Source organism: Trichechus manatus, unplaced genomic scaffold (assembly GCF_000243295.1).
Source record: "Trichechus manatus latirostris isolate Lorelei unplaced genomic scaffold, TriManLat1.0 scaffold00028, whole genome shotgun sequence".
Taxonomy (NCBI): domain Eukaryota; kingdom Metazoa; phylum Chordata; class Mammalia; order Sirenia; family Trichechidae; genus Trichechus; species Trichechus manatus.
In genome coordinates, this window is record NW_004443964.1 from 359,654 (window position 1) to 371,143 (window position 11,490).

Consider the following 11,490-nt stretch of genomic DNA (forward strand, 5'->3'; position numbering starts at 1 on the left):
CCCACTGAGGGAAGTTATCTGTAGTCTGGGAAAATGCGCCCACTGCGGGAAGTTATCTGTGGTCTGGGAAAAGGTGCCCACTGAGGGAAGTTATCCGTAGTCTGAGAAAACACACCCACCAAGGGAAGTTATCCATAGCCTGGGAAAACACCCCCACCGCAGGAGGTTATCTGTGGTCTGGGAAAACGCGCCCACCCACGGCGGGAAGTTATCCATAGTCTGGGAAAACACGCCCACCATGGGAAGTTATCCGTGGTCAGGATCTTTGCAGACTGTATCCAATCATGACATCCAGGCCCTCCCAGCCTGGGAGGGCCCTTAGGCAGCGAGTAGCCTGGGACAAGCCTCGCGGAGTGGCAGTGTGAGCCATTAGGGACAGCTGCCTGAGCCGCCTCTCCGGGGCTTCTGATGCTGCCCACACTGCTGGGGTCCCAGACACAGGATGAGGGGAACAGACAGGGAAAAGCAAGACATCCTTGTGCTCCAGATCGTTCCTTGCAGTGTGTGGCTTGGTCTCGGCCTCGGGCACTGATACCACATGTGCCTACACTGTGTGCCCAGGGTCTGCGAGGTCCACTGGGGCTGGCACGGCACTGCCCACTCAGCCTCAGCTCGCTCAGCACCCCCCTCCCAGTTGAGGAGACGGGCTTGCAGAGGCTGAGTGCTGACTTCGGCCAGAGCTAGTGGTCCTGGATTATAATGGCAGAGAGCACAAGTCTACAAAAACTATGAGAAAATAATAAAATGATATATAAGACATGAAAAAGTAAGTCTCTACAAAGTTTAAAAAAAGAAACAAAGCAGAGAGAAGGGAAGGGTTAAAGAGCATTTCTTGGTACAGAAGTCTGCTCTGTCTCTGACATAAAGCTTCTCAGCCTTTGCGTTGCACTCTGAGACTACACACGGGAGACTCGCAGGGCCCTTCTGACCTGGGGGAGAGGACAGATGGGCACAACGAGCTGTGCCCCCTCCAGGCCTGCCCCCCCACCCTAGGGGGGACCCCAGCCGCTCTAAGACCAGTCCTGCGCCAGCCACAAAATGAGAGCCAGGGTCACAGAGCACAGAGGCGGCGCCCACCCACAGTGGGTGCTTGGCACGGGGGTAGTGCTGACCTGGTGGAGAATGAGATCTCCAAAGGCCACGCCCATTGCCCAGTGGCCTGTGAATGCTCCCAACCTGGAAAAGGACACGCTGAGCCCATTCACCCACTCACCTACCCAACATTATTACTCAAGTTGGAGGTGGGTAAACACTGCACAGAGTTCATGCCGTTGTTAGGTCACGAAGCTGAAAGGGTCTCAGAAACAACAAGCCCAATTCTTCATCTAGGAGATGGCAGAGCTGAGGCCTGGAAACCAGGTGTGCTGCGGGCCTGGGTCTGGAGGCTAAGGCCCAGCCTCCCCTGGCCCCCTGGCCCCTTGCGGCAGTGAGGTGTGGCAGGGTCGGCGTGGGCAGCCCTCAGGACGGGAAGCAGCACGGTTTAAGCACAGCACAGGCGGCACGCGTGAGGCTGCAGGGCGGATGCACCTACCTTGAGCAGCGCAGTACTCGGGAGCACGCCAGGCCAGGTTCCGCAGTGCCTTCGCTGACAGCTCTCGGATGACCCTGCGGGAGAGGGAGAGAGATGTTGGTTCCTTTATTTGATGGCTCTAGTTTTATTTAGTTCATGAAGAGAAAACAGGAAAACTAGTATTCATGACAGTCATCAACTGGCCACTTGGGCAGAAAACCAGAAAATAGAATTAATCAGTCTCTACTGTCAACCAGAATCCCTGGTGGCACAGTGGTTAAGAGCTCGGCTGCTAACCAAAAGGTTGGCAGTTTGAATCCACCAGCCACTCCTTGGAAACCCTACGGGGCAGTTCTACTCTGTCCTATAGGGTCGCTATGAATCGGAATCCACTCCAAGGGAACAGGTACTATCAACCAACTTTTCCTACCAGTTACCAAGTGCCACATCGAGTCGACTATGACTCAGGGTGACCTCACGTGTGCAGAGCAGAACTGCTCCACAGGGTTTTCAGCCAGGCCGGTCTTCCGAGTCGCCTATGGGTGTGTTCGACCACCAACCTTTAGGTCAGCACTCAAGTACTTAATCACTTGCACCATCAGGGACTCCTGACTTGACCTAACACACACTTATAAAACACTGCACCAGTGATTGCAGAAGAAACTTTCAAGCTCACATGGAACATTCACCAAGACTGAGTGAGAGATAGGTCGCAAATTAAATCTCAATGAGTTAAAAAGACTGGAACCGTGCAAAGGAATTTCTCTGATCATCAGAGAAATAAATTAGATATTTAAAACCAAAGGGGGAAGTACGGGAACATCCCAAATACTTAGAAATTAAACAAGACACTTCTAAATAATCCATGGGTTAAATAAAAAATAAACAAAATTATATTGAACTGAATAAAAATACCAGTGCATCAAAATGTATGGTATGCAGCTGCGGTGTGACAGGTCACTTTTATACGGCCTTTATAAGCACTCGGCTGCTAACTAAAAGGCGGGCAGTTCAAACCCACCAGCCGCTCCACAGGAGAAAGTGGGGGCAGTCTGCTTCTGTGAAGATTACAGCCTTGGAGACCCTGTGGGGCACTTCTACTCCGTCCTACAGGGTTGCTGTAACTCGGCATCCACTTGACAGCAATGGATTTTTTTTTTGTTTCCACACTTCTACAAATTCACTAGAAATCACTGAATTATATGCTTATACTGAGGTAAATGATACCTCAACAGAGCAAAAAAGCCTGAAATGATTCGGCCAATTAGTGACTTCCTGGAGCAGCCAAACGTGCAGCATACACATCAGGGTCAGCAGATGTCCTTTTCAAAGGCTAGAGAGTAAATACTTCTGGTGTGCGGGCCACACTGTCTCTGTGCCCATACTACACTCTGCCATTGTAGCAAAGCAGCACGTGAAAAAACAGACAATATGTAAGCAAACGGGCGTGGCTGTGTTCCAATAAAACTTTATTTACAAAATCAGGTAACAGGCCTGCAGGCCTTAGTTTGCTGATCTCTGAAAAGTGAATGATAAGTGAGCTCGAAAGTTTAGTTTAACACCATGGGTTATATATTTACAATGTTGGTTTTAAATATCTTACTGGCTGATATCAAAACAAACAAAAAGCCAGTCGATTCCAGCTTATAGTGACCCTATAAGGCTGTAAACCTTTATGGAAGCAAGACTGCCACATGCTTCTCCTGCAGAGCAGCTAGTGGGTTTGAACTGCTAACCTTTTGGTTCGCAGCTGACTGCTTTAACCACTGTGCCACCAGGGCTCCCTACTGGCTGATGAGCTGGTGGAACAGGCAGAGTTACTAATTTGCTCCTAATGATGAGTGTTTTGGGATCATATTTGCAGTGATGTCTTAATGTAGAAACTTATCCCACTCTCTGGAAGTGAAGGTCCTGCAGGGACACCAAGGGCAAGTTCCCCTGGGAGGCAGGTCTGCCCAGCTTGAAGGGAGGACCCAAGACGCCCCGTCACAGAGAAAGGCCTATGTGGACTCCACACCCACAGGGCACCAGGCTGCTTCGCCTCACAGCAGCAACGACTGATAGTTTCAAGGTCTTGGTCCTCAGAGGAGCTGAAACACGTTCCTGGAGGATCCGGAGGAACTTTCTGCAAGTAGTACCGACCCTGAACTGGGATCCTGGACCTGCCACCTCCGAGACTGTTCGCACCCAGGCCAGGCCACGCGGAGCCTCACGTCTGCTGTGCGACCGACAGCAGCACCAAGTCTCCCGCACGGAGACGCTGCAGCTTCTGGAGGCGGTGTTCACAGCTGGTGGCACTGACACTCATTTCTGTTCTGGATGGCACACTTAGCCCTTCCTCTGGAGACACACATCTCTAACTGACTAAGAAATGCTAACACACCTGGCAACTGCTCCTGTAACTACGGAAATGGCTAGTAGGACCTGCTTAGCTCCCAGGAGCCATCTCAGAAGGTGAACAGCGCTGGGGGGCCGGCTGCCATCCGCTGAGGGAGCTGAGGTGTGCTGGGGTGGACTGTTCCACCACACGCCAACACACAGCGCTCAAGTGGGCACATTTACGGCTGCCAGACGTACACGACCGAGGCCTCCAGCAGCAAAGCTGAGCACACAGCACCGACCACCATGTCAGGCATGGTGACTGGGATTCATATTACTTCTCAGAAGTTAATTTAATATACGACATCGAAAATGAGAAAATATACTCAAGGCTTCTAAGCTCAATTTGATCTCTCCTTTGGGAAAAAAAGTAAGGATTCTTATCTGACAGACAAGCTAATGTACACGGCTAATCACAGGCACACAAAAAGACAACACCCACCTATCCCAGTGGTTGATCTTCGCGGTAACCAGATGGTCTATCATGGGTTGGGTGTACTCAGGAAAGCCAGCAATGAACACACTGAAAGAGATGACATGCTCGGGTCAACGGGGACGCTCCGATGAGGAGTTCAGCATATTCTGACACTGAGCGTACAGGGTTCGAGGAGGGCTTCACTGCAGATTATTAAAGTTCACTCTTCATATTCACAGCAAATGTTCCCAGAGGCTGACTGCAGACTCCACAGACCGAAGTTCAGGGAAGAACTCTGGATCAAAGGGCATGTGAGGTGAGAACCTTCATATCCGAGGGCACCTGAGAGGCACCTCGTCCCAGACCGCACCCGCACGGCCAGCCCCCTCCCTGTCCCCCACCTGCGACACATGCCCAGTGAGGCCTGCCGTTGAGTGCTACACAGACTCAGCTGGAAGGTGAACTGCCGCCATGGCTCCATGTGACCACGGTGTGTGCAGCAATGGTATGTCTTGACGCACGTCCCCATAACCCCAAGGAACCAATGAACAAGCAGGACACACGACCAATGGCAAAAAGAACCATCAACTGAACACAACCCGGAACTCAAACACCGGTCGGAGCTGGCCAACAAGGACATTACAGCAATTACAGGAGTGGAATTCCACACCCTCAGAAAGGCAGAGGGAAGAACCGCCATGCTAAGCAGAGGCATGAGAGACACTGGGAAAAAAGAAGAAACCCAAACTGAAATTATAGAGCTCGAAACTCCAGTGTCTGAGACAGAATTAACGACAGATTAAATCATGCACAAGAAAGGTTAGTAAACTCGAAGACACAGCAATAAAACTATCCAAAATGAAAGAAAGAGAAAAAGCACTGGGAAAAAAAAAAAGTGTCTCCATGAACTGTGGGACAACTTTGCCAGACCTAAGGCCTATGAGACATGGAGGGAGAGGAGGGGAGAGCAGGGACAAGGAGTGTTTGAAGATCAGTGGCCAAATATTTTCCAAATTTGATGAAAACAATGGGTCTGCCCAACCTCAGTGGACTACAGCTCTTCTCAGGTGAGCTCAGAACATTCACTAAGACTGACCACACTATGGACCATTAAAAAGACTAAGTACATTCAAAAGGGTTCAAGTCACACGAAGTATTTTCTCTGACCACAACTGAATAAAATTAGAAATCAATAACAGAAAGATTATCTGGAAAATCCCAATACTTGGAAACTAACTATCATACTTCTAAATACTCCATGAGTCAAAAAAGAAATCAAAACAGAAATTAGAACGTATTTGAAGTCACTGAAAAGGTAAATTTATAGCACTAAATACCTATATTAACAAAAAGAAAGGGGCGGGGTTGGGGAGGCCCAAATCAATGATCTCAGCTTCCACCTTACGGAACAAGAAAAGAGGAAAAGTAAAAGCCAAGTTAGCAGAAGGAAAGAAATGATAAAGGTTGGAGCAGAAGTCAATGAAATAAAAAATAGAGGAATGGTAGAAAAAACAGAGATGTAAAAAGAGTAATACAAGAATAGTATGGAAAACTTTATGCCAATAAAATCCTTGATAAAATAGACAAATTCTGTGAAAGACAAACTACCAAAGTACAACCTCAAGGCTGGAATTAGCTGCGAGTTATTTTACCCTAGAAATTTGAGGGGGAAATTGGCAGATTCTCCACATAAAATATACGTGCAAATGTTAATAACGATTAAAAAAGAATGAAAATAGGGAAGAACTGATAAAGCACATGAGTCATTAGATGCTGAGGAAAAACCAGAAGGATGCTAAAAATACAGATGGCATGTTGGGTCTAAGACTTTTTCTGGGAAAGAGACCAAATGCTACATTTAAAAAAAAAATTCTGTCCATGCTAGTTATGGAGAAATGTAATTTCTGCATAGTCTGCAAAGAAGGAGTCCCAGGAAATCTAGCCTGAGGACATATAACAGCTCAAAAAAAGGCACTGGGCATGATTTCTTCTCCTAATTTAAAGCAAATAACTCATTTCATAAACTCATGCCTGTTTTATTTGAATTAGTATTGGAAGGGATTAATTAAGACAAGTGAAGTAATTTCCCTAGTTCTTAAATTATTAAGTACACATAATCTGATGTGACAAGCATGTACCAAGCTGCAGTTAGGGATGTTAAATATTTATTCCCTGACCTGATTTCTCAAATACCTCTTTCTTACCCATAAACAATCTAGAGATAACTTCAACTTGGAAAACGCTTTTTTATTGAAAGGGAAGAGCAACAGTCACTTCCAATCGGGGGCCTTGCTCTGAGAAGCCTGGTGCCCTGGTGACATGTGGAGACAGCTGTCAGCGGCACAAAGGCAGCGTCCGACTTGTGGCTATTCCCCTGCAAAGCACCAAGCCCTACCGACAGCAAGAACAGGACATGGCAGTGCCACAGGAAGTGCCCACCAGAGACAGGACTAATTCCAAGTGACCATCCTGGAGCCCGCTGCCACCCCTTCCAAGGGTACACCATGCCTCACAGTCAGATTCCACGCCAATGGATGTAAAGTGCTAAGTGTGCCCATCAAGGTGAAAGAAAGTTTCAATACCTGCTCCGACTCCACATACAAGCTACATTCACTCCTTTTGAATCTCGCAGGATAAAGGAAAATGGTGGAGTCTGGTTGTTGGCATTTAAATCGAAGAAAATATAGTATTTTGAGATAAATGTAAAAAACTTACCTTATAACCAGGAAACAGTTGGATCTGTTACCAACAGCAAAATAGTCAGCTGTGGTCAAAATATCAATTCCATGAGGAAAAGTGCCCTAATTTAAAAAAGCGAAATGAAAAAAAAGAGGAAAGATCATTTGAATGAGCATTTCCAAAACTCCTATGATAGCATTCCAACAGGACACTTTTGAGCGAAGGGACGCCACGGACACAGGAAGTGCTAACCCCCAAACTGCTCCCGGGCACCTTCCAGTCTGACGCCAAGACTGACCGGTCCCACGCCACGGCCTGTGCTAAATTACTTAAATCCTTTTAAAACACTTATTTTTTCGAACAACTCAATTATTTCAACTTTGAAATGTCTTGAGAGACCTTTCTTTAATACACACCTGCCATAGAGAGACGCCGGGTTTTAGCGGCATGAGAACCACGGATCTGGGTCCCCTGTGGTCCCCTTATCCCACACAGCTCACCAGGGAGGGCAGACGGCTGGTGCAGCCCCGGTCGGAGTAGAACCCCAGGAACGACCTGGTCCCTAGAGCCTGGACGAGATCCCACACTTCACACAACAGCTGGGAGGGCGAAACCACCCAACACAGAGCTGCACACAGCTGGCGCCTAATAACTAGCACCCCCGAGCCCTGAGGACAAGCAACAAATCCCCGAACTCGGACCAGGGTGGGCACCTCCATCTGTACCCTCAGGATCCTCTGGCCACACAGGTTCAGACCCCAGCCCCACCCACAAAGTCTGAAGGCTATTACTGGTACCACCACCCACTGAGGAAAGTATACGAGAAACTAGAAACAAAATAAATATTTCTAAGAAAATATAAATGACAAGTTTTTAACCAAGAAGTAGAAAGCCTTACAACTATCGACCAGAAGGAATTTTTAAGAGATCTCAAAGAATGTCCTCCACTCAGGCTGTGGGCCCATGTGCTTTCATCGGGGAGTTTGTTCGTTCCTTCTTTCTTCCAAGAACTAGGTAGTTCCCAGGCTGAGTGAGGGAAGCTGGCAGGCGCGCCCATAGGTCGCAAGGCTGGCAGGCGCAGAGCTCAGAAAAACGCACTCAGCCCCCAAGGCCCCCAGCCAGCCTCCTGTACCTCACAGGATGGAAGAACCTCTGCAAACACAACCTGCTGGTACACCACCCCAGGGGCTCCACAAACACCATGGCCATCCCCGTGGGCACTGCCCCTGTCACAGCACGGCCCATGTCACCTGCCATGATGCTCCCACAGACAGAACCAGCTCCTGGGTAAAACTGATACGCAAAGATCTACATTTAAGATTCAATTCTGTATTTTTATAGGAATTCAGGATACTTACTAACATTAAAACAAGGTCAACAATGGTGACCTGCTTCTCAGTCTACCTATGACAACCAATGTGTCCGACAAGACAGCTAAATGTAAACAAGGGATCCATTCCACCATCCTCAATTCAGCTTCTCTTTAGCTCTCCTCACGAGAAGTACCTGGTGGGACAGCTATTGTTCCAGGCTCTCTAAGTTCACCCTCTGGACTCGCCTTAGGTACAAAGTTAGATGGCAGGCCCAGTCCACAGCCAGTGGGCAAAGCTCCTGATTTCCTACAGGGCAGCTGGAGTCCTGCTGCCCACCCAGAGCTTCCGGTCTTCCCAGGCCCAGAAACCAAACCCCCTCCGAGTCCCATCTTCGTTAGCATTAATCTGGCACTAGGTCGTTAAACCTGCCACCGTGTTGTGATTTTGTGAATAAACAGCACCACGCATATGGCTTCCCCTGCTGGGAACACACTTTCCTGAAAATTCTGGGGTCTCCCACCAGAGCAACCCCACCCACCAGCTGCGTCTAGACTCCTCCTCTCCGCGAGGAGCAGATGGAACTAACGGGCAGCAGTCACTTGTTTTCATGTGACTGTGTGACAGAACGGGAAGCTGCTCCGCAGCTGACTCTAACACGTGAGAAACGGCGTCCCTGGGCATGGGGCGGGGGAACGGGGGGATTGGCACGGGGGGCGGGCACCAAGGATGAAGCTCAGCAGCCCGGAGGGGAGCCCGGAGCCCAGGATCACACGTGGCTTTGGGGACGGATGTCCCCCAGCCCTGCATGTCTCGCTCCAGCGTGGACAATTCAGGCCGGCTGTCTGAGACTCTGACGTCCACTGTCCAACTGCAAGTGTTCTCCATCTGCACCATTCACGGAGCTCCTCGTTGCGGCAAACAGGGCCCCAGCTCCTCCAGGGCAGACAGGGCTTCAGCTGCTCGAGGGGCAGAAGGGGCCCAGCTCCTCCAGGGCAGACGGGGCTTCAGCTGCTCGAGGGGCAGAAGCGGCCCAGCTCCTCCAGGCAGAGCACCAGCTCCTTGAGGGGCAGACGGGCCCCAGCTCCTCGACAGGCAGACAGGCCTCCTCTGCTCTGTCCCTGGAGGCCCAAGCATGCACTCAGCATACACCCTGTGTGTTCTCCCTGCCAGGCTCCCTCCGCACAGCCAGTGTCAGGAGGGGTAGCAGGCGGGGCCCACGTGAAATCTACCCAAGACCCCCAGGAGTGCTGCCCATACGGAGTTGTCACGCAGAATACCATCACTGTCTGAGGACAGGGACCACACCTCTGCACCAGGGTAATCCTGAGCGCCTAGCGAGATGCCCACTCGGGGGACGTGGGTGTCTGCACAGGGGGACCTGGGCACGAGATGGCCACTGAGGGGATGCAGGTGTCTACACAGGGGGACCTGGGTGTCTGTATGGGGGACCTGGGTGTCTACACAGGGGGACCCGGGCATAAGATGGCCACTCAGGGGACCCGGCTGTCTGCACAGAGGGACCTGGCTGTCTGTACAGAGGACCTGGGTGTCTGTACGGGGGACCTGGGCATGAGATTCCTGCTCAGGGGACCCGGGTGTCTGCATGGGGGGACCTTGGGTGAGATGCCTGCGTACCAGGTGTCTGCGCAGAGGAGCCTGGGCACAGGGGATCTGGGTGTTTGCGTGGGAAAGTGTGTCGATGCTCTGAGCACCAGGCGCCCCTGCCCAGGAACACACCCCAAGTCTGGGCAGCACAGCTAGACAGTGGGCCCCAAGAGTCTGCTGGAGCCCTGGGTCGTGCCTGCTGGCTTCAATCCAGACGAAGGCTGGGGCCTGTTCTCCTATCAGCTGCTCCCAGACCTGACCTGCGTGGCCGGCAGAAGTGTCTTCTCACCACCCATGTCCATGCGGTCCACAGACAGTCTGCATCACCCACACAGACACCCACTCAGACAGACACCGCTCAGACCACCCTGAGCAGGAGCCCACCTGCTGCCTGTCACCCTTGTCTTCTCCACTCCTCTGGAGCTCAGGAAGCAGGTGCCCCGGCCACTCTAGGATGTGCGTGGCAGAGCCGCTCACACGCCAGACAGACTGGCCGCCTCGCTCTGGTCAGGAGCTGGGCCCTGCGCTGTCTTCTCCCCTCGGTTGGTGACAAGACTCTGCCAACAGCGCTGGAGGGGCTGGGCACTGGGCGGCTAGGAGGGTTTCCTGCTCCTGGGCCTACCCTTCCCGGGTGGCTGGTGACTCCAGAGGTCAGCTCTCAACAAGTTCCTTCTTCACACGGCTGGCCCAGCTGCACCCAGCCTTCAGAGGCCCCATCTCAGCCTGGGGCCCCACTCACTTCTTCCTCGTTCACTTTTCCCACAGCCGCAGGCAGCACCACCTTCTGGAGCTTTTCACACTTGCTGCCCCAACACACTCGAGAGCTCTCTTTGTCCCTTCGGGGTTAGCTGTCTTCACCCCGTGGACAATTCTCTTATTCAAGGCCCGAGGTTCGGATTACAGAAGTCCCGATGCTGATGGTCGGTCGCGGAGGCTGGCTGGGATCTCTGAGGACACAGGCCAGCTCCGTCCTCCCCCCTGGGCTCTCCTAGTACTCCTCTGGAATGATCCCAATGAAACCCACACAGTGTTTTAAGGCGGCAATTTTAGTTCTGTCTACCTTCAAGACAGGAATTCCTGGTGGTGCCAGCGGCTGGTGCGCTCAGCTGCTAACCAACAGGTTGGAAGTTCAAGTCCTCTCAGAGGCGCCTCGGAAGACAGGCCTGGTGATCTGCTTCCGAAAGGCCTTGGAAATCCCATGGAGTGTACTTCTACTCTGCACACATGGGGTCCCCATGAGTCGGAGGTGACTCAGCGGCAACTGGTTTCAGAGTTGTGGGTAATCATCAGGAAAGCAATATGAACAAGGCTGAAACCCACTGCCCACTGTAGACACTGACATCTGACCCGTGTGTGCAGGTCACCTCACGTTCAGCTTCCCTGGAGACCCACTGCCCGAGGCAGACGTGACGTCTGACCTGTGTGTGCAGGTCACCTCACGTTCAGCTTTTCTGGAGACCCACTGCCCGAGGCAGACGTGACGTCTGACCCGTGTGTGCAGGTCACCTCACGTTCAGTTTCCCTGGAGACCCACTGCCCACTGTGGACACTGACGTCTGACCCGTGGGTGCAGGTCACCTCACGTTCAG

The 11,490-nt window shown here is 51.4% G+C and overlaps 1 protein-coding gene across 1 annotated transcript in view; it reads right to left on the reverse strand.

Annotated features, from left to right (window-relative positions):
* The window catches only part of TBCD (tubulin folding cofactor D), a 200,748-nt gene that overhangs the window by 73,573 nt on the left and 115,685 nt on the right, over positions 1–11,490 (reverse strand). Inside the window, exons 18-20 of the mRNA XM_004374331.2 lie at positions 7,020–7,105; positions 4,332–4,412; positions 1,532–1,605 (exon numbers count right to left, since the gene is read on the reverse strand). Of these exons, the coding sequence (XP_004374388.2) occupies positions 1,532–1,605; positions 4,332–4,412; positions 7,020–7,105 (241 nt within the window). The remainder of the gene's footprint in view (positions 1–1,531; positions 1,606–4,331; positions 4,413–7,019; positions 7,106–11,490) is intronic.